The sequence below is a fragment of the Uloborus diversus genome, chromosome 3, assembly GCF_026930045.1.
Source record: "Uloborus diversus isolate 005 chromosome 3, Udiv.v.3.1, whole genome shotgun sequence".
NCBI classification, from domain to species: domain Eukaryota; kingdom Metazoa; phylum Arthropoda; class Arachnida; order Araneae; family Uloboridae; genus Uloborus; species Uloborus diversus.
Genome location: NC_072733.1, coordinates 2,613,820 through 2,638,531, shown reverse-complemented (window position 1 = coordinate 2,638,531; position 24,712 = coordinate 2,613,820). Strand labels below are relative to the sequence as shown.

General features: G+C 33.0%; 1 protein-coding gene across 1 annotated transcript in view; it reads left to right on the top strand.

The window, feature by feature from the left end:
- Window positions 1-24,712, top strand: part of LOC129218191 (protein O-mannosyl-transferase TMTC4-like) — a 110,661-nt gene that overhangs the window by 58,067 nt on the left and 27,882 nt on the right. Inside the window, exons 10-12 of the mRNA XM_054852408.1 lie at window positions 7,853-7,909; window positions 8,163-8,234; window positions 17,311-17,390. Coding sequence (XP_054708383.1) covers window positions 7,853-7,909; window positions 8,163-8,234; window positions 17,311-17,390 — 209 coding nt within the window. The remainder of the gene's footprint in view (window positions 1-7,852; window positions 7,910-8,162; window positions 8,235-17,310; window positions 17,391-24,712) is intronic.

The window sequence follows — 24,712 nt, the reverse complement described above, 5'->3', positions numbered from 1 at the left end:
TTTATTAAATACCCCCTTCTTTTCAGCAACCCTATTTACATCTCTCACCCGAGCCCCTGGCAAACAACATCTAGCCACCTTACGTCTAACTCTACCTATTGAGTTTCCCACCTCACGCACCATTGAATCTCCCAAAATTATACCCTTTGTTTCCCAGTCAGTCGCCTCAGCAATAACTTTCCCCTTTACCTCTGGAATTTTCCCACTATCTAACACACAACTAATTCCCACATCCTTTTTACTAACTTCCTCCTTTAATTCTGGAATATTCCCACTATCTAACACACAGCTAATGCCAACCTCCTTTTTGCTAACTTCCCCCTTTCCCTCTGGAGTGTTTACCCCATCTACACGCCTACAGCCTAATGCTAACTCACCCTCCAAAGTAAGCATTCTAACTCTGATTTCTGAGAGTTCAACACAATTTGTGCAAATGAAATCCTTCTCAGACTCATCCTTCCCCTTAAACAAGCAGAACATCTGACATAGGTCACAAGAAATCCACTTGTCCCCTTTACCACTTTTAACCTCCTTCATTATGCATATAACTCCCATTCTAGCTCAAAATGGTACACTTAAAAAGTCAATACAGAAATGGAGAAATAATGCTAATTATTAGAATTAGAAAGCATTGGAAGTAAAAGATACAAATATTACTAAATCCTAAGACAAGCAGTAAATTAAAATAAACAAGTTACACCCTAAACAGAGCAGTCAGGCTTAACAAGAAATCAGCACAATTTAGGCTTAGCTACACAGAATAGAAAAACACTTTAAGAAAGCAAGTAAATCAAAAATAAGACTTAAAAGCACAAGAATACTTAATTATATGATAAAATACAATAAAAATACTGAAACTAAAGTAGTAAAATAAACAATTACAGTAAAAAATCACTTATCTCAGGAGCAGCAAAAACACTCCCCAGCAACTCTAGCGCCCTCTGACAGCTAATGCCAATCTCCTTTTTGCTAGCTTCCCTCTTTCCCTCTGGAGTGTTTACCCCATCTACACGCCTACAGCCTAATGCTAACTCACCCTCCAAAGTAAGCATCCTAACTCTGATTTCTGTGAGTTCAACACAATTTGTGCAAATGAAATCCTTCTCAGACTCATCCTTCCCCTTAAACAAGCAGACCATCTGACATAGGTCACAAGAAATCCACTTGTCCCCTTTACCACTTACCCATGAGTACCAATGTTAAGGTACTCATGTCTCCATCATTCTGACCTAGATCATTTTTTTGGTGTTATATGAAAATCATCTAAGTAGGATTATTTTTTTATTTTTAAGTTTTCACTTCATTAATGCAGTAATATCTGTATTATTTTGTGCTTATAATAAAGGCACATCCTCCCTACTAACTATATATTTCATTCTGTTTCTTTAATCATTATCTATTCTTAACTAGTCCAAAAAATGTAATTGTTTCTTAGCAATTGTCAAGCAGTGTACATATCCCTGCCACTATTTTGATACTTGAATTATATCTGGCTAAATCCAATTAGAAAATCCTAAAATCATTTTTAATGTTATTAATAAAGTTAGTTGTTGGTGCTTTAAGAACATATTTAACATATTCAAGCTTTAAAGTATAGAACTTGTAAGTTTTAATGAGGCCCGGATCTATAAATTTTATTCCCCCTTGCAACAAAACCTGGGGAGACCAGCAGTGTACATTTGCAACAATAATAAGTTTTCGTGCTAGTCATTTTCAATTTTTTTTTTTTTCAAATTCTTGAAATTTTGGGCCCTTTAGGAAAATACAAAAAGAGAAATTTTTGTGAAATTGAAGTTTTTTTTAAAAATGCTTTACATTCCAAACCTTTTGGCAAAAATTACCAATAAAGTTAGGTACTCTATCATTCAATTCAAAATAATTTCAAAATGATATCTTTATTACTTGATGAGGCAAAAAATCTTAATCAAAGGTTCCCAAAATGGGAGACTTTTCACTTAATGGTTTAATTATTCTATCCTCACGAAAGGTAGTTTTTTTTTTTATTTTGGCCTTTCTGAGTGATATGCAGGTTTAAATTGTTTTCCACATTTCAGAACATTATAAATACATGGTTTATACCAATTTAAAATCACTGAAATTTCCATAACAAATTTACCTTCAGCTTTCAGCTTTCAAGAGTTTTGCAACTTCTTCAGGCGAGAACTGCAGAGACTTTGGCATCTTGATAACACTTCAAGCCATTGCTACTTTTAAAAATTCGTTCAAACCATTGAGAAGTAATATTAATGGAATGAGCGATAGCAAATGTCTCAGTGAGATAAGCTTGGAACCCAATGTTTCCCAGGTCAGGTGACTAGTTTGTCTGGGAAGTTGTCGCGTGTTGACACGCAATCGCTCTTTTGGCATTAAACATTTTTCAGAGGACGGCGCTAATTATGAAGTCGGGGCTACAAATCAGAGCTGCGGAGTTGTAACAAAAATAACACACTCTGGCTCTAACTCTTTTACCCAAAACGCAATCTGACTTTGATTTCAACTTTGAGTTTAAAAACCGTCGGACTCTAACTCTTTCCATCAAAATCAGTCCGACTCAGCAGCCCTGCTACAAATTGCGTTTGCAGAGTCGGAAGTAAAATGACCGACTCCAAGAATTTAGAGCATTCGACTCCGACTCTTTTTCTTCAAAATCAGTTCAACTCGGCAGCCCTGCTACAAATTAGGGTAGCAAAGTCAGAAGAAAAATGACTGACTCTAACTTTTAGAATTTTAGATCCTTCGACTCCGACTCTTTTACGCCAGAATCAGTCCAACTTCGATTCTACAGCCCTGCTACAAACAAGGTTTGCGAAGCCGGAAGAAAATGACCGACTCTAACTCAGGGAACTTTAGAGCCTTCGACTCCAAATCCAACTCCTTTACCCCAAAAGCGGTCTGACTCAAATTTTTACTTGGAGTTTCAAAATCTTTGACTTCTGACTCCAACTCTTGAACTTCAAAATCAGTTCGACTCTGACTCCGACTCCACACTCTCTAGACTCTGATTCGGAACTTGCAAGGCTAGCAATCAGTAATTATACACCAAGCTTACAAAAGTAGCAGATAATATGCAGTGCAAATCTTTTAATAAGGACTGATTTTGAATGAATTGTATTTTGAATTGTTTCAGCACATAATGTAAATATTTATTTGATTTGTTGATATTATTTTAAACGTTGATTGTTTACTAGAAGGTTTTTAAAATGTGTCTTTCTTCCTGTTTTAACTATCTGCATAAAAAAATATTCAACAGTTATTAACATTACTAATTTACGTATATTTTTTGCAAAATTTTCTGATGGTAGATCGAGACACTTCATGAAAATTAAAAGTATCTCTTTATTTTGGTAAAGTCTGCCTATCTCTGTTCAATTCAAATGAATATGTATTGTGAAAAAATATCGTCTGCTTTCATAAAAACAATATTATTAAAAAAGGAGATTAAAGCCAATTAAGAAGAAAGCAAAGTAGAATAATTCAACTGCCCTATTTTTTAATTTATCGTCTGCTTAAATTTGTTTTTATTATATTTTGGAAACATGTTTTAACAATTAAGAGTTTTTATTTTTCTGAGAATACTAGATTGACCAATTGTGTTGTGAGTAAGCGAAAGTTTTCAGCCTGAATTACTGTGATGAGGTTTTATGTTGTGCATCGTTGTAGTTTAATTGAGCGCATGTGTGTATTTTTTTAAAAATAGTATTGAAACTTTCTTTATGAGAATTATTAGAAGATTAACTGAGTTTTGAGCAATGTTGGAAGAGAAGTTCTAAAACATATCGTTTCTGTCTATTGTTACTGGTATAGGCAAAGCCGCGAACCTTTTGCCAGTTTAAAATAAATAACGGATACAAATACAGACCTGTCATTTAGATTCCCCCTCCCAACTTTTTCAGGGATTTTAAAATATAATGTAATTGCATTTTTCATGTATTTTGATGTTTATTCCTTGAAATGATGGGCATGTAAAAATATATGTTTAAAGTGTTCTGTTATTGACTGAAAATTTATGGATTCTTATGTTTTGTAATTAATGTTTTGAAATTATTTCATACGCAGGCATACTAGTATTTGAATTAAAGCATAAAAGTAACAAATCTTTATTCTCAAATTTAAAACTTATTCTAAACACATCTGCTGTTCACGGGAGCTTGACGAGAAGCAACTCGCCAACAAAGCAAATGTACACAAAATACTTGAGTACTGTTAAAATAATTACTAGTTAAGTAGCGAGTGTTTTTATGGAACTGAAATGTTATTTGCACTTATGATATACAATGTTTTATTACATTTATAGGTAAAATCAGTACAAAATTTTAAAACTTATAGGCAACTGTGGGATATGTACTTGTTAAATGCAAATATGTGTTGTTTTTTCTTTATTTTGGAATAAAAAACTTTCGTACATATCTGTGAAAAGTTGCTGGACCTCCTGGTGTGGCTTTTTCTTCACAGTTTATAATGCTTCAATACTGCACTATTGCTATAAATCTCATTTTTCCCTTCTACAGTTAAATGTTTTTATCATTCATGGCTTCAGCTAATAAAAACTTAATCAGCGGTTATGGTCAACTCGGAACAGCTCCCCAGGTCACATGGTACTGTTGCCGTATCGGGATAGTAGGGCTGCACTCTCTCCATCTATTCCTTCTCAATGGTTGAAACGAACTGCACTGTTCCTTCACGCATCACATTTTAGAGATATTTGCATAAGATCTGATTGGTGCATAAACTTTTGCAACAGCCATAAAAATATCAATTATACTTTCTGATTTTCGTTACGGTTATATTTTTCAAAATTTCAAGCATATTAAGGATCATATTAGCCATCTACAGTAGAAATTTGAAAACATTCCATTGAATAGTTTTCCTTTTATTCAAAAATTTGCATTGTGCTTAAACTTATTTGCGGCTCTGTATAATTCATTTTCCATTATCCTTAATGAAAAAAGAAAAAGAAAAGCAATAAACAAGACAGAATGAAAACTTTTAAGTGCCACATGCAGAGCAGTGATTCACTGTTTACATTAATAAATTTTTCTATCTCAAAATCCAGAGCAGAAACTTATGCTTGTATATGAAGGTCAATTGCCATGTGACTCGAATGATGAAAGTAACAGCCATTTAGCACCATCTATTATCATTTCAAAATTCAAATAAATCATTCTGTTTTGAAAACGCACCCGTGAGACATTGTGCTGTAAGCATTGATCAGAGCACGCAGCGCAACATCCATGCGACATTGAGTGCGAACAGGTGCTTATAATTTGAAATTAAAAATCATCTTTTTCATGTGCACAGGTAAAATAACAACCTCTTTTATCACATACCTGCCAACCTTATGAAATGAAACAACAGGAGATTGGGTAAATGTTTCAAGGGGAGAAAATGGGAGATTTTAAACAACATTAGTTGAGGAAAAAGTATGGTTTTGTCAATCCTTTTTAGTTTAAAATGCTCTAATTTACTATAAAAATTTATTATCTCAGAGTTCTAAAAGATTCCTTGTAAAATAGCATGCAAATGACAGAAGCTTTATCAAACAATTTTCTCTAAAAAAAAAATAAAACTGATACAATTTATATTAGTGTCATAATAGCTTAAGACACTTATGTCATCTTAACTACAATTTTAATTATTTTAATATGTTGGAAAAAATATGAAATACAAGCTGTAAAATAAAGTATATATGCTGAAAAAAAAAGGCACCAAAGAGTTTTCTATGGAACTACATTTCAAGTAGAACAATAAGTTTCTATTTCAAACGAGATTTTTTTTGGGCTGGGGAGAATGTGCTGAAAGCAAGGTAATTTTGTGATAGAAATGATGCCAAAAAGACTTTTGAATTTTAGCTCAATAGGCATTACACGGCATACAATTCAGAAAATAATCAGTAAAAGGACAAACCAGAAACAGATGCTGAAAGGCTGCCCACCGCATGCAATGCACTGAAATTGCCTAAGCCTTTTTCCCACATGCATACGATATATTGTACAGAACAGTGGTTATGTTAGCCTCAGATTTAAATAGCTTAAAACAATGACCCCTTGTCCTTTTTTCAGTGCTAAACTTCATCCCCGTAACATCTTTCATTTTAATAAATTTAAACAACTGAATCATGTCCCCTCAGTCTCTTCTTTGCTCAAGACTGTACATTTTAGCCTTCTAAGCCTGAAATCATAGTCTAAGTGAGAAAGTCCATTTATTAGCCTTGTAGCTCGCCTTTGAACCCTTTCCAATTCATTAATATCTTTCTTAAGATAAGGAGACCAAAACTGAACAGCATACTCCAAATGAGGTCTTACCAAACTTCTATATAGGGCAGAATAACTTCTTTAGATTTGTTTGCAATAGATCTACTGATAAACCCAAGCATCTTATTGACTTTGTTACTAGCAATGCTGCACTGTGTGTGTGTGTTGACTAAACTTTAAATCCTGACTTATTACGAGCCCCAGATCAGTAACTTTGTCTGCCTGACTAATGACTGAACCTTGCAAATAATAACTTATACACTTATTTCCATGCCCTAAATGTAGCACTTGACATTTCCCAACATTAACAGCCATACCCCATTTATCAGCCCACTCTGTAATACAATCTGGATCCTCTTGCAGCTGATTTGCTTGTTCTTCATTTTCTACAGTCCCCATAACTTTGACATCATCAGCAAAACAATTCATGTTCCCAGAAATATTTTTGTGAATATCGTTCATAAAAACAATGAACAAAACAGGCCCTAACACTGATCCTTGAGGAACCCCGCTTAAAACCTCACTCTAATTAGAATAATTTCCCCTTACAACTACCCTTTGTTTCCTTCCGGTCAGCCAGTTTTTTACCCAAATGAAAGTTTTCCCTCCTATTCCTATATCAGCTAATTTGCTAAATAGAGCAAAATGTGGTACCTTATCGAAAGCTTTTTGAAAATCAATGTAAACAACATATACAGGCTTCTTATTGTCCAAAGCGATGGTAACTTTGCCATAGAAATGTAATAAATTAGTTGCACAAGATTTACCCTTCCTGAAACCGTACTGAAAACTAGTCAATAGATTATTAGTCTCTAGAAAATTTACTATCTTAATTTTTATCAATGTTTCAAAAATTTTGCAAACCACCAAAGTTAGATTCACAGGTCTATAATTTCCCACATTCCCTTTAGACCCTTTCTTGAAGAGCGGTTTAATGTTAGCCAGCTTCCAGTCCTCTGGCACTGTCCCTGAGTTATAAGAAGCAATGAAAATATTCACGATTACATCTGCTAATTCCTCCACACATTCAACTAAAATTTTTGGATAAATATTATCTGGTCCTGCAGCCTTAGTCTCTTTAATTTTTTTCAAATGAAGTAAAACGTCATCCCTGGAAAATACAAAGTCCTCAAGCTTGTGACACTTTCAAGCACCGTGTAACTGTCATGTTCCTTGCCCGGGGTGCGATATGTTACCTTACATGTATATCAGCCTATTTTATTCTTCATTTTAATAATGTATTTATTTATTAAATTTTGTGCATTGCAAGCAAATGTATTCGCTTATTATTAGATTGAATTATTAAATTTAATTACTTTTAAAAAGCAACATTTTTTTTTTTTTTTTGTATTTGCTATTTTATATGCAGTTTACTCAACTGCTATACTCCTGATTAGAGTTGATACTTGTTATTTTAATGAATTAGTTTATAACTTATTGAGAATCATTTGAAATTAGTTACTCTTAAAGTTTACTGTTTCAACTATTACATTATGTTTATATAAATGCATGTTACTTCATAAAACTGAAAATCAACATCTGTTTTACATGCGCATTGATGTATGCTATGCAGTGTATCAGAGTATGATTTTTTCAAATAGATTTTTCAATGGTGTATCTTGATTTTGCTGATTGTTTTTGGAATCCGATGCGTCAAGGTAAGTTTAGTAAATCACTTTTTTTATTGGGAATAATGTATTTACAGTATAGCTGAATATTAATTTATTGTTACAAAGGAGTACAAACCTTTAGTTTATACTTTTCTTATTATACAAGTTGCATTTTATGTTTAAGAATTAGAAAATTCTAAGTCTCCTATATAACATAAATAACGCTTATCTTTTTATTGTACTGACATAAATCAATTACTAATGTCTTTCTTTTTTTAAAAAAAATAACTGCCTTTTGCAGAGAAGTGCTGACTGGAGTAACGAGGAAAATCTCTTCCAATCTGGTCTGAACGTGTGTCCTTTAAACGCCAAAGTAAGTAAATTGTATTTATTATTATAGTGCATGAAGTGCAAAAAAAAAAAAAAAAATTCTGTGCTTTATAATACCAACATGTCAAAATGGCTAAATCATGCTGAGATATCCTTCAAACTACATTTAACAGTTGACCACATTTAACATAAATGGACTCACAAACATCAAATTTAGAGCATTTTAACAGCTCTTAAATTCTATATTGGGAATCTGGGTAATTCGGATCCTGCCAGGGAGGCATTTACCCAAGGTCAGATAAGAAACAATGTGAAATTTCTTCCCTCGTCAACTTTGAATTTATAACATTATTCTTTTACATCATATTTAATTTTGGCACAGAATATACTAAAATATTAAAGTTGAAACATACTTAAAAGTTCACAAATTTTGAAAATTGTCTTTGAAGTATTCTAGTTCAATTTGCTAATTTTAAAAACACTTAAGTAATCCTTTTTTATGAGAACATTAATCATTAATGCAGCATATTCATTCAAAAATCTACCAAAATCATCTGAAGTCTGATTTCAAGAAAATAGAAAAGTAGTGAGGACATCAGAGCCTGTTGCTGCTCGTCACATTTGTATTTGTATTGTATATGAATAGCCTTCCATTATGAAATGTCATGTTTGAATCTCTGGTAAGTCTTTGAATGTGGTAATTCATCCTTAAGTCTAGACTAGAGATGGGCCCTCAGTTCACAAATTGCTTAAAAGAATCAAATCTTTCAACCGAGTGAATGAGTGACAGTTCCCAAAAAACAAACGACAAATCTTTTTGCGAATCAAGTCTTTTGGGGAATCGTAAAACAAGTTAGCCTGTTCACTCACTTGGGATTTGCCAAAAGACTTGCAATTCGCCTCCTATGATCTCAAAACTCCTCAAACCAGTGATTTGGCTCCAAGCTTGAAAAGGAATTATGAGTCTTTTTGAGGATTTGTTGTGGGTCCGATCTCAAGACAACGATTCTTCTTGATTCAAAGGAAATATAGAATTACTTGCAGAGTGTCTTGAGGAATTATTTCCAATTCTTTTAATCTTTTGTAGTTCTGTTAATAGGCAATGGCTGTAGGTCATTCAATTATTTCCAAAAATTTTCTTTTTCTGAAAAGTGTGTTTGGAAATATTTTCCTCTTCCGCATAGATATTTTTAGTGTTGACGTTATTTAGAAACTATAACTCTTATTCTGTTCTGTGTCTTAAAAATCCACTGGCTGAACACTTGAACTGCAGATTCAAACCTTATACCAAAGAAATACAAAGCCTATGCCCAATCATCGCAACACCAAACTGACAAGCAATCAAAAACTATGAAGTTCTAGCATGTACTCAATTTTGTTATTCTTATTGAAATGAATATGCTGACCGGCAGCACCTTTTTGTAATTTTGGCTTTTAATACATTATTACTAATCATATTTTTAAGTGTTTATACAAAATATGGACTGACAGTAATTAGAAAATGAAAATATCTGGTGACATCTTGGTTTTATTCTGAGGGGGAAGGGTCATGTCACCAACAGTGGAAAAGTTGTTCTAAGAAATTAGTAATGTATTGATGTCATCGTCATCCCTTTCATCCTGGTTAAATATTTTGATTCTGTTGTTGCAACTGCCCTAGTAATGCAAGCTTGTGACAGAGTTGTTTAACAATATTTTTCTACAAGTAGTAAAACAGTTGTTCTTGTAGAAAAGCAGTCGGTCAAAACCATCTCCAAGATTTCGTCAGGAGCAACATCCCATTCCGAGAGTTTCAGCACAAGGTGGTCATTCCTCCTTTCCCTAACCCCCAATCGGGTACTTCACCATTAAGTTCCTAGCTACAGTTTTACCTGGTGGTACGGCAGAGTTAGAGATCAGTCTTGATGGTTTCAGCTACTTTGATAAATGATCTGTAACGGAACTCGTTGAGGGACTGTTCTGTGGCTGGAGCACCATACCATGAGAGATGCATATGACCCCAGCAGCCTCAATGGATTCAGGAGAAGAACTATTAATATATACCTTAGATACATAAGTTGTATGATTTTAGATTTCTGGTACATTTTGACAGCAGAATGTTGTGATCAGTTAGGGATTTGGCTGTCGAGAGAACAACCAGGAAGACTTCTTCTCAAATGATAGCTAACGAAGAATTTCGCCATCTGATGATAGCCATCTTTGCAATATCAACGTCAACATCACCTAAAGCTTGGAGTGTATTTGTCTCGATTTTCAACAGCTTCATCATTAGTGGATTTGTCAGCTGACTGTTATTATGAAAGTTAGACAGAAACCTTCTTGTTTGACCATCGTTTAAATTTTCTAACTGACATTGATGTCCATATGGTTTATACAGTAGTCTTTTTTTGCCTAACAGTTTTGTAGACTAGGTATCCTCAGTAACAAGTAATTCAAATTAAATTAAATCAATGTCGTTATTACTTTCCTGAAACAGTATGTACAGTGCTGACTTTCTACACGTCCTCAGTCCACCAATTCATACTGCATATACATAATTTTGCATATCTTCATCCTATTCCTTGGTAAAGGGCTGTCCATAAATAATGTCACACTTTTTTTCAAAATTTTTAACTCCCCTCCCCTTCCCCCTTTGTTACAAGTTCGTTTTACAAGCTGCTTTTCATTCACATATTCGTATTAAAATATACTTGAAGTCACACTTCTTATTCTTTCCTTCCCCCTTGTCACAAAGTCACAATTTCACGACCCCCCCCCCCCTTAAACATTCTCTGTGTTGTAGTAATCCACAAATACTCCTTTATTGTCCATCAGGATTGTCAAATTCTTTGATGAAAAGGAAGTGCGCGATCCTTTCAAGTTAGCTTGAAATTTGTAAATGGCAAGTGTTCCATGTTTTGCCATGAAAGTGCGTGTTTGAAATTCTGCAACTTTTGATTGGTTGAATAAAGTATAAAAAATAGCATATCAAATTGAAGGAAAATTAAAGCTCTACAACTTTGTCATTGATAAGCTTCATGAATACTAATCCTGGGAGGCACTAGGAACAAATGTTTGACAAAAAGAGAGTATTTTTCCGAAAATCATCAATTTTTCATAACATATACCCAGAAAATTATTGGAAATTTGATAAATATGTGTAGAAACAGTTTCATAGGAAGCTTATTTGGCTTGAATTTTTATTTTAAACGCATTTTTTCCACCGTTTCTGACATCTTCTCGAAAAATCCAAAAATGTCTTCCCCCCTCCTTCCCACCTTTAGCTCATCCTAGGCACGGGGACTTTTAGTATGTTTACTTTCTAACTATCCCTAACATTATTCTAAAGTCAAAAATTATCGCATATTCCATGCACACTATTATGTATTTATTGACTGGACTATGTCTCGCCCGTGGAAGCATACAGAGATTTATTTCAGGAGGGGTGGGCAAGCCAAACATCAAGGTAACTTTGAAATTGATATTGTAAAATTATTCAGAGTTGGTAATTTTTAATTTGTGTCTGGGGGGTTGCTTGCCCCACTCCTTAAATACACCCTTGACCCCCTCCACCCCCTTAAATATGCACTTGCTCTCCCCCCCATAGCAAAAGGTCTGAAAGAAACACTGCTGGTTGGTGAATTGCTGAAAAGAACTATTAAGTATGATGTAATGTATTTAGTTGAGTAAGCGAATCATTCTGACTCACTCACTCAACCAACTGAATTTGCTTGTCCACCACTAATCTAGATAATTAGTTGGCCCCTTAGGCATCAATAATGAAGTCAAAAAATTGGGAAGTCATTCACTGAAAATATCTATTAGAAAAAAAAAACAACTGCAAAATGCTAAAAATTTATGTGATTGGTTAACTTTAGCTGATGTTTGAATTGCTGCTTTCCAGGGACCGTAATCTTTTCAGATTCCTCTTTAAAACAAATGGCTTCTTAACTTTCAAGCAACACCAACACCTCAAAATGACTATGCATCATCTCATGCCGAGATATCCTTTAAACTACATTTAACATTCGACTACACTTAATATAAATGAACTCACAAACATCAAGTTTAGAGCATTTCAACAGCTCTTGAATCCGATATTGAGAATCTGGGTCATTCAGATTATGGCATGGAGGCAACAGACTGGCATTGTTTCTTATGGGACCTTGAGTCAGATAAGAAACAATGCAAAACTTCTTCTCACACTTTTCTCTTGCATTAAATATCAAAGCCATCATCCAACTTAACTTCTATCTTATGTTTCATTGATTAGCATAGTCACTGCAGTTCAACTCATTTTTAAATTGGTGACCATAGATGTTCATCAGGCTCAAAATTATTAGCTGGCTATATGCAGCAGCTTAGTGTAACTCAACACTTACAACATATTTAAAGCTCATTGTTAACATTTAACAGAAATCCTGAGCAGGAACAACAACCAGGCAATGTTAAGATAGGAGTATTATCTTCTAGTACTAACATAGAGTTATACATGATTCTATGTTCAGGAAGCATAAAAATAGAGGAAAGATCATTCTGTTAAGTACACCTTAAGTCTCACCCCCTACCAGCTTGAATATACATGTCATTATAGAATATCCAAGATTCCACTTTCCTCATTCTCTTAAGCATGCAGAGCAACCTTGCTAACATCTAGTTGAATGTTGAGCCAGTGACCAAGCATCTCTTATGTCATCCTGGCATAACTTTCATGATGGATTATTTTCATGATGGAATAACCGATTACTTTCAAACTTTACTCATGTGTCAAATACAAATACAAAAGTGACGACCAGCAACAGGCTCTGGGCCCAGCTAGACTGGTCCTAGTCAATTTGCAATCCCCAGTGAAGATCAATGGCCCTCTTAAAACTGTCTACTCCTTTGCTCATTACCACCTCTTTCGGTAAGCTGTTCCAAGGTTCCACTACCCTGCTAAAATAATAATTTTTCCTAATATCCAAGTTAGCCTGAGATTTAAATAACTTAAAACAATGACCCCTTGTCCTGTTTTCAGTGCTAAACTTTAGCCCCGTAACATCTTTCGTTTTAATAAATTTAAACAGCTGAATCATGTCCCCTCGGTCTCTTCTTTGCTCAAGACTATACATTTGTAGCCTTCTAAGCCTGGAATTATAATCTAAGTGGGAAAGTCCACTTATTAGCCTTCCATGCCCTAAATGTAGCACTTGACATTTCCCAACATTAACAGCCATACCCCATTTATCAGCCCACTCCGTAATATGATCTAGATCCTCTTGCAGCTGATTTGCTTGTTCATCATTTTCTACAGTCCCCATAACTTTGACATCATCAGCAAAACAATTCATGTTCCCAGAAATATTTTTGTGAATATCGTTCATAAAGACAATGAACAAAACAGGCCCTAACACTGATCCTTGAGGAACCCCGCTTAAGACCTCACTCCAATTAGAATAATTTCCTCTTACAACTACTCTTTGTTTCCTTCCGGTCAGCCAGTTTTTTACCCAAATGAAAGTTTTCCCTCCTATTCCTATATCAGCTAATTTGCTAAGTAGAGCAACATGCGGTATCTTATCGAAAGCTTTTTGAAAATCAATGTAAACAACATCTACAGGCTTCTTATTGTCCAAAGCCATGGTAACTTTGTCATAGAAATGTAATAAATTAGTTGCACAAGATTTACCTTTCCTGAAACCGTACTGAAAACTAGTCAATAGATTATTAGTCTCTAGAAAATTTACTATCTTAATTTTCATCAATGTTTCAAAAATTTTGCAAATCACCGAAGTTAGACTCAAAGGTCTATAATTTCCCGCACTCCCTTTAGACCCCTTCTTGAAGAGCTGTGTAATGTTAGCCACCTTCCAGTCCTCTGGTACTGTCCCCGAATTATAAGAAGCATTGAAAATGTTTGCGATTACATCTGCTAATTCCTCTGCACATTCAACTAAAATTTTTGGATAAATATCATCTGGCCCCGGAGCTTAAGTCTCTTTAATTTTTTTCAAATGAAGTAAAACGTCATCCCTGGAAAATACAAAGTCCTCAAGCTGTACTATAGCTTGTGTCTTATTGGTGTCAACTGTTGAGATACAGTTATCGTTAAAAACACTCGAAAAAAAGGTTTAAGAACATTAGCAATATCACTATCGTCTTGAATTAAAATTCCGTGCTCATCAACCAGTGGCCCAATATGACTATTTCGAACTTTCCCCGAATTAGCGTATGCAAAAAACCTCTTGGGATTCCTGTTTATCTTATCTGCCAGTCTTTGCTCCAACTCTCTTTTCTGAATCCGTACCAAATACTTAAATTTACGCCTTGCGTTACAATATTGGATCCTATCTGCACTGTGACCTGTTTCTCTAAACCTATGAAAAGCAGCTTGCTTGTAATTTAGAGCGTCTTTAGTTTCCCTGGAGAACCACATTGGCCAAATTTTAGTGTTGACACCCTTTCTCCTAAAAGGAACATGATCCCTAACCGTATTCGCTAGATTTTCCTTAAACTCTGCCCATTGAAGATTCACATCGCTATTGTCCAATCCAAAAGAAAAAACTGCTTTCAAACTCTGCCGAAGTGCCACAAAGTCAGTATTTCTGAAATTGGGCACAAACCTAAAATTCTCTACTTTGTGCGTATCAAATTTAATCCCAAACCTAATACTGTTGTGGTCACTATCTCCAATGTGTTCCCCTACACATAACCTCTGAACAGAGCCTTCCATGTCGCAGAAAACTAGATCCAAAATAGCATCCTGTTGAGTACCCTGAGTTATAATTTGATCTAAGAAACAGTCACCAATTACTTTCAAAAATTCCTCTTCTCTGCTATTACTATGGTAAAAATTATTCCAATCAATTCCTGGAAAATTAAAATCTCCCATTTTGATGACTGACCCCTTGCTAGAAATGTCACTAATAATACTAAACATCTGTTCGTCTTGACCCTGGCTTAAGTTGGGTGGCCTATAAATATTACCTAAACGTAGTTTTTTGCCCTTATTACTAATCAACTCCAGCCAAATCATATCAGTCTCATTAGGTTTATCATTAATTACCAATTCATTGCAAATTAAAGTGTCTCTGACATAAAATAAAACCCCACCACTTCTTTTACCTACTCTATCTTGTCTAAACAAATTATACCCAGCAATAGATAATAAATCATCATCACTTTCGGTAGCCCATGTCTCGTTAACTCCAATAATATCCAACCTCTCGTCTATAATTATGCTTTTCAATTCTTCCATCTTGTTCCTAATACTATGAGCATTTGTATAAAAAACCTTAAGTAAGCCCATCTTACTTTTATTTAATGCTGCATGATTGTTTGAATCCCAACTGTTAAAATTTTTTCTCTTATTAGCCACCCTATTTCCGTTTCTACTAAAATCCCAGTAGTTAGTACCCTTTCGAATTCTGCTCCTTAAACCATGCCCCCCATTCCAACTTAGTTTTTTGATTCTGAAGCCTCTAAAAGCAAACCACTAACCATTTTGACCCCTGTAGAGCTCAGATGCAGGCCATCCCTAGCAATCCAATCGCGTTTACATTTACTCCACACATCAATAAACCTGATACTACGCTTAACGCAAATTTCCTTGAGTACCAGGTTCATACACCTAGCCCGTTGGTTTAACCAACTCCTATGCACACCATACCTGGGAAGCAAACCAACCACTTGGACATTTGCCGAACAGTTGGTTGCTTTGTCCAACAGGGTTGACAAAGCAGAGAAAGCAGCTCAACTGATTTGGAATTTGATGTACACATCCATTACAGATCAAAGTAAATGGTTGAGTTTTGACATTGGAATTCAAGTTAATACCTTGAAATAAAAATTAGAAGTATAAACAAAACTGGTTTTAAGTTGATGATTAGGGGTGAGATATTTAACGCTATTATCATATTATTTATGACTTACCGTAAATTCTAGAATTTTCATTCATCTTTCATATTTTCTGCACCTATTCTTCATCCCTTGTTTCCATTCAGACTTCAATTCATGCAACTAGGATAGGAATACACAAAAGTATTGTATCCATGGTAAAATAAACCTGTTATTTATCTATACACAGGAAGTTGCTTTAATAACATAAAAGATGCTTGTTACATAGAAATGATGCAATATTTCAAATATAATGCATTATCTGCCCACTGCTATTTCCCAGACATTTTTTTTGAAATCTCTAAGTAAAATCGGAGTAGAAAATAATTATTTTTGTTTCTAAAGGATCGCAAAACCGTGGGCTTAAGTTCATTAGACATTCAGTGTAAACTGTCTAATCTTCTCGTTTGTTTTTCTTTCTCCTGAAAGTGGACTACTAAAAGGAATTTGAGATGATTATTTCCCAGAAAGGAAAGTCCAGGCTCTATACCCATCCCTAAAAGAACCCTCCCTCCCCCCCCCCCCTTTGTTTGTTCTTGCTTTAGAAATCTCTTTATTTCAGTAGGCTAGGTTCATGTCCATCATTACTGGACCTAGAGATCCATGTAAAGTTCATTAGAATTTTGCAATGGATACTCTGGAAATGCATTTACATGGTTATCAGTTGCTTCTTGAAGTTTATCGCTTGTTATTCAGCAAATATTTGCTCTTATATATCATACTGATTTTCATTTATAATAAACAGGCAAATCCAATCTCAAAATTATGCAGCATGTAAGAGCATTCTCGTTCACATTGTTTTTTTATTGGCGTTTCTTGCACAGGTTACTTTATTTATTTAATTATTTATATTTATATATTTATTGTAAAAATGTTTACTTTTTTTTTTTTTTTGCAAGTATAACTCTTTCCAACATTTTTTCCTTGAAATCACTAAAATGCTAACTTTTCCTATTGAAACTAAATTTTGGTATGCATTCTTCAAATATATTGCTGATATGAAATCTTTTGAATTACAATTCAATACTAGTGCTTTATAGAGTTATCTGTTTTTGTGTATTCATGTATCTTCTGACACAGTTCAATGTTTCTTGCTCCTTTTCAGCATTTTATCCTAATTGTTATTATTAATCCTAACAAGTGTTAGGTGTAAATTTATAAAATTGCTTAAACGTTCTATCTTTGACAATACATTAGCTAACAACATGTCTTCCTTCCCTTTATCAAAGTTTTAAGCATCTTAATATTTATTTGTGAATTTCTAGGTTCATTATAACATAGCAAAGAATGCTGCTGATAATGGCAATCATGAAGTTGCAATCAAACGATATAAAGAAGCTATAAGGTAAGAAAAAAATTATTTTAATTGTCTTCTTCCCTCATGCATCTACTATTTTAGGGGTATAATTCATGCTATGCATTCACTGCATTTTTGTTTGACAGTATGTTGTATTTTTTTTCAAATACCTTTCTCATGGTTCAAGGATCAAGTATCAAAAGGTTGCTATTTTTTGGGTATACAGTAGAGTCTCCAAAATCTAAGTCTCGAAAGTTCAAGATTCTGCTTGATTTCTGGGTGCTTCACTTAATGTATTCAATTATGTTTTTCAGTTCCAAAAAAAAAAAAAAAAATGATTTTCAATTAAATCTGAAAATAGAAATGTTTTGCTATTGTTAAATTTATTTAACTACATATAGGGTGTCCATGCTCCTGGAAAAGCAAGGAAAGTAATGGATTTTGCCTATGATCGAAAATAGTCATGGAAAGTTTTCAGCAAAAAATTTCAAAATTTTATGCCAACTGACAACTGGTCATGGATTTTGGTTCAAAGAACAAGCATATTTATCAAATTCTACAGAATAGGTGTAAATTTACGCATTTTAGCTGTTTCTTACGCTTTTACACGTCAGTCCCGTTTTTTCATACATTTCAAAATCGGATTGCACCCCTTTCTGTAATACTCGCTCGTTTTTCTTTACTATGTAATTTTACCATTTGGACATTTATTATTGTGTGTTTAGCATTACTTTTAACCCTCCTTATATTGCTTACTCCTTTCAACTTCCATTTCATATCTCAAAAACTGGATTTTTCAGGAGAGAGATTTTAAAAATTAAAAGTAAGATATCATGTAGTAAAACTATATTTCAAGCCACTGGTTGACCTTGTTCTTACGCATAAAGTCTTTTTCAAGAAAAACTGGTGTTCTTTTTCTGTTTCATAAAGAAGTGTAAAAAGTAAGCTTTAAAAAGTTTTTTTATAATGTTCTTGCACTAAATTTCAAAGATGCTGTTTGAAATGTCTCAAATTATGTCATTATTGTTACTAACAGGGTTCATACGCTCCGGGAAAACCTGGAATTGTCGGGGAAAATGACATAGTTAAAAATGTCAGGGAAAAGTTTGGGAAATTTCCAATGTTGCCCCAAAACATTTTTTTTTTCTCAATATTTTCCCAGGGAATTTTGTACCATGAGAATCTTTGTTTTTATCCATGTTTCCCGAAAAAAATTTAAAGTTTTGAGGCAAAACGACACTGGCAATAAAAAAAAAGGCGACCCCAAAAAAAAACTTCCGTGGACGCCATTTTTGCTCCTCAATACTATAGAAATAATGCATAAGGATAAAACAGACCTGTAAGTCTGACTTCAGTGGTTTGTAAGATTTTTTGAACTTTGATCAAAGTGAAGATTATGAATTTCTTAGAGACTAATAGTCTGTTGACTAGTTTGCAGTATGGTTTCAGGAAAATTTAATCCTGTGATACTAATTTATTGAATATCTATGACAAAGTTACCTTGGCTTTAGATAACAAAAAGTGTGTGGATGTTGTTTATATTGATTTTCTAAAAACTTTTGATAAGGTACTGCATTTTGCTCCTTTCAGCAAACTAGCTGATATAGGAATAGGAGGAAAAATTTTACATTATATTAGGAATTGACTGACTGGAAGAAAACAAAGAGTAGTTGTGAGGGGAACTCATTCTAAATGGTTTGATTTTTTAAGTGGGCTTCCTCAGGGATCTGTTTTAGGGTCTTTTTTGTTTATTATTTTTATGACATTCATGAAAATATTTCTGGAAACATAAATTGTTTTGCTGATGACGTCAGGGCGTAAAACTGGTCAGTAAAAGTCAGTACAAGTCAGTATTCATCATCTTGGTCCGTATTTGTCAGTTTTTTCAAAATTTAGTCAGTAAAGTCAGTATTTTTTTGCAAATTTGCCAAAGAATTTATCTTAAGAAAAATAACGACAGTGGTATTTTTCCTGTTTTCTTTACAAACACTATTAAATGCCAAAAAAGTGGGACATTGTCAATACTGCAACATTTTTTTGCTAACCTGGTAAAGTTAGCATTATTTTATATGAATAATTTGCCGTTAGCTTCTTTTTAGTCTACTTTCCACAAATATTTCAAAGAAAGAACAAATATATGCTTAGTCTGTTATAAAAAGGAAATAACTGTCAAATAAATAAGTTAATGAATACTACAGAAGAAAAATTTTGAAAGTAAGGTATTGAGATGGGGAAATGCGTGTCTGTCAATCTGTCTATCGCCTCCCCCCCCCTTCCCCCCCGTCCACCATTGAGAAAAAAAACATTTCTTGTTAAAAAAATGTTGGAGAGGGTGCATCATTCCTTTTTTCTCCCTAATGGTTCAAAAATAAAACATAAGTACCTGTGTGAAAATTGTAAGAAAATATAAATCTTGAACTAAAAGGGAGATTTGTTTTGAACAAACTTATTTAATGATAGATTGACGTATGAAAAACATTTATCAAATTTGCCCACTTTAAAGGTATTTTTGAGAAATATAACTGTTTTAGCATTAATGCTGATTTAAATCCTTTATTTAAGAAATTAACTATGCTAAAAGTAATTTTTTGTTGCAAATATTTACAAAGAGTGCGCATATAATTAGTTTTTTTTTAATTTTATTTTATTTATTTTTATTTTTGTTGTTATTTTTAATTTTGAGAAATGATCAAAACGCTTTATATTCTTTAATTTAAATGGTTTCTAGTAGATTAACGGCATTGACAAAAATTGATGATTGGTTGATAGAATAGAAATGAAGGGCAAAAGCATGAGAAAGGAGAAGGGCAAAGCATGAGAAAGCTGTAATTTATTTTTATTTTTTTGTTTGTTTGTTTTAACAAAAGGAGATTGATATGTATCTTTATTTCCAGAATAAATGATTAAGTCACTAAGAAATTAATTTTTCTTTTGGCAATGATTAAAGGGATAATTAAGAATTTTTTTGAAAATAATTTAATAAATTTTCAGGAAAAAAAATATTTTTAATTTATCTGATTAAAATTGCATCTAATACTTAACAAAATAAAATTATTTATAACAAAAACTGCTTCATTTATTTACTTTTGTTAATTTTTTAAGAAACCTTCCTTTTTCCCCTTTACTTTAAAATTCATAGGAGAATAACTATTATGTTACACATCACGTAGTACTTGCCTCTATTTATCTAATCAATTATCACTGCATAAGATCTAAGTGTGTATATTTTATTTTTAAATGTGTACAAAGCCATTAGTCATGCAGTACATAGTAAAAAAAGGGGTTATTTCTCAAAAAATGGATTTACTATATTGATTTTTCCCCCTATTTTTGTCCCATGTGTACCAAAGATATAAGTATATAACAGCATTTTTTGTGTGCTATTCTCAAGAAAGACTAAATATAATTTTATGCTTCTTTTAAATATCTCGTAACTTTCTCTGTGTTTATTTATTGTGGTACAAGAGAATTTAATTTATACCATATACTTCTTATTTGCATATGAAAAGTCTTTTGAACGTGATATGTTCTCGGTTTTACTAAAAAGTTGTCAGAATTCCATTTTAGTCTGTTTAGTTTTTTTTTTCTCTTTCTCCATCTCTCATCATTATATTTTTCTTTTTGAAACCTAAATGCTTAAAGCTTTTTGAAACATGTACAATAACCCAATCTACCCAACAGTACGTCTTATTTGCAACTAAAAGTCTTTTGAACTTTTTTGGTTTTACTAAAAAGTTGTCAGACTTTCTTTTAAGGCTATTTAGTTTTTTTTCTCTCTCTCTCAATCTCTCATCAATATCTTGTTCTTTTTCAAACAATTACTTAAAGCTTTTTGAGAAACATTAACAATTATTTTTGCACAAACAAATATATGCTACTTTTTTTGCATTAAAAAAGGAAGTCCTGAATGGTGAAATTTTTAGATATTTTACCATCTGTCTCTTGTTTTCTATTTCAGAATTTTTTTAAGTAATTTTACAGTGATTTCAAGAGAAAAAGTAATGTGATTGAAAATGAAAAACTTTTTTAAATAATTTAGTAAAATTTCAAACATTTGAAGGGTCTTTTCAATTAATGTTTTTTTCCTGGTTGCTGTAAAAATCCATCATTCTTATGTTCAGGATTTGACAAATTCCGGGTGCCAGGCTGCCCGGGCGTCCATTTCACAACGCATACTATTGCTAAGTTAGTCAGTGTTTTAAAATGCTTGTTAGTATTTAGTCACCGTTTTTTAAATTTGGGTCTCTAAAATCAGTGTTTTTTTCGGCCTTTCAAACAGTTTTACCCCCTCATACTTTCTCTTTAAGAAAATAAATTCAAGAGAAATCTTTGAAGATAATATCAGAGCAATAAGGCATACAGGACAACTATGTTTCGTTAAAATTTCGAGATGAGAAGGTTGTTAGGTTTAAATTTTTATCTTTATTTGCTGCCTTTAACTTTCATCATTAGTTCTTGCAGTATAAGTGAACTCAGTTTCTGCACATAAAAAAACTATAACAGGGTTAAATGTACAATTTATAGAATTTTTTACTTTGTATTTCCTGATATCAGAATTTTTCTCAAAGTTGTGTTTTCCAGTGAGTTTTCAAAGAAAAAAATTGTAAATAAAACACTGCTGTTAATCATTTAATAATATTTTAACCAGTTGCACAATCTTTTAATTTATTTTCCTAGTTTCAAAAAAGTTTTATTAATTGTTCAGTAAATATATGACTAATAGCGGTATATCACAACTTTCGGTCAAAATTAACCAAATAAGCTTTACATTATGTTGCTGCACGTTATACCTAAATAAAGCTAGCATCTATTTCACTAGGTGTGATACCCTTTTTTGTAACGCCAAAGTATATTAATTTTTGAAATTTTAGTCAGTGTTTGGTCAGTATTTTAAAAATTTTGGTCAGTAAAGTCAGTATTTTTGTCCCTCCAAATAGTTTTACCCCCTGTGACTTAAAAGTTAGGGTGATTGTAGAAAATGAAGAGCAAGTAAAACAACTTCAAGAGGACTTAGGTCATATTACTAAGTGGGCTGATAAGTGGGGTATAACAGTTAATGTAGGAAAATATCAAGTGCTACACGAAGGTCATGGAAATAAGCGTGCAAGTTATTATTTACAGGGTTCGGTCATTAGTCAGGCCGAAAAGGTTATTGATCTGGGTGTCTTAATAAAAAAGGATTTCAAGTTTCATGGGTGTTTCTGATCCAAAATTTCCGACAGTTCCGAAAATTTTGGTCTGGCAACATTCTAAAACTGAAATATTTTATTTAAAAAAAAAACTGCAAAAAAGGTTTTTTCAGTTTTATATTTGTATGCGTACTTGAAGAGGTTTCACGGGGGAGGGGGTCAAGCTTCCAAAAATTTCACAGACTCAAAAAGCTTTACTTGAGTCCTCTTGGCCCCCTGAAGTTTAGTCAGCAGTGCAGCATTGCAAGTAGCAAAGCCAACAGAATACTTTGGTTTATCAATAGATCTATTTCAAACAAATCTAAGAAGGTTTCTCTGCCTTTATATAGGAGTTTAGTAAGATCACATTTGGTTCTCATTGCTGTTCCGTTTTGGCAGTGGTTGGAAAAACTATTTTTTTTTTTTGTAGTGAACTACAACTACTACCCTTTTAGTACAAATGTAGTTAACTACAACTCCTTTTTTTTAAATGTAGCAACTACAAACTACTTTTGAAAAGTAGTTGCTACTTCGCTACTTTTAAGAACATAAATAAATAAAAATCATACACATACCAGGGGTCTGGCCAGAGGATATTTGGGTCCGTTAACGGACCCTTCACAAAAATCCGATCAACCAAAACGGACCTTTCACAAAATCCCGGTCAAACAAAACGGACCTTTCACAAAATCTCGATCAAACAAAACGGACCCTTCACAAAATTCTGATAAACAAGATCGGATCTTTCACAAATTGTTTATTGAAAGAGCAAATCTGAAAGCAAAATAACGCATATTTCTGTGTATAAACCGATAATTTTGGGAACCTTTTTTGAAGTCAAATTAGAGGGATCAGCTTATACAAAATCGGCTAATTTTGAAAAAAAAAAAAAAAAAATCGGCACTCTTACGATGCTCCTGCAAACTATAAATAATTGCTACTTCCAAATAAATATAATGGTTGTTTGTTTGTTTAATCACAGCTAATTAGCAGCGGTGTTGTTGTAAACTTTTCTGAAAACGCATTGATAAGCACTTTTTCACCAGCTCATGATTTAATAAACAATAATAATATGTGTCTGCGAAATGAACTTAGAACTGCAAAGGGATAGTAAGGGTGGGGAAAAATATGATGACTTCAGATAGGGTTACCAACTTCTAAGTTATCACCACTTAGCGTCTGGCGTTGAACCTTTATAATGACTTGATTAGAAAATATTCTCATCATTTTACCATCTTGTCAATATTTGCGTTTTTACGATGGGGTGCGGTGCGATGTTTAAATGTTATTTTGGGGAGAAAATTACATGAATTTTGATTTTTTGATGCTAACAAGGATGCTTAACTTTAAGTAAATTCTTTTAATTACCTTTTTTTCTTTAGATGTCTACATTTAGAAAAATGCTATCTTTTAACATCCAATGTGAGAATCATATTTTGTTCTTTTTTCAAGCTAACTTTCGCTTTATTAGGATGCAAATAAATGAAAAGTCTCTTTATTTCTGTTAGAACTTTCATTTCAAGTTTTTAAAGCAAAATTCCGTTTTCTGTTAAGGGTAAAAAAATTAAAATGATGGTTTTTTTAATGGTTTATTTTATTTATTTATTTATTTATTTATTTATTTATTTATTTTTTGCTCCAACTGTGTCCACAGATATTAATGAAATGTTTATCATAGGACTCTAAAATACAATTTTAAAATAATTTTATCAAAAATATTTCTTTTACAAGCCCTTTTTATACTTTTGATGCCTTCACTTTGAGAATTGCGATCTCTTTGCATCCGCTATGGGAATCCGATTTTTCGAATTTTTGATGTTTATTATGCTCTGTTAAGAGGTAAACAATTAAAACATCTTTTAATTTTTGTTTAAATCACGGAATTTATAAGTTTTAAACGAAATTCTGTGCTTTTTAAGAGTGTCTTGAATCAAAAAGTTAAATGCTGAAAATGTTCTATTCTGAATTTTATTTTATTTATTTATTTATTTTTTTTTTGTTACAATTATTTTAAATACTGTACAGAAATATTTCTAGTATAATTTAACATAATGTAGAATGGTAGATAAATATTGATACTTAAGAGAGCGATGCCCCCCCCCCCCGCCAAATATCAGAAAAACACTCCAGAATGATATTCTCGACATAGAAGAGGAAAACACTCAACTTTTCCATTGATGCAGTTTGTGCCTTCTCTAAATT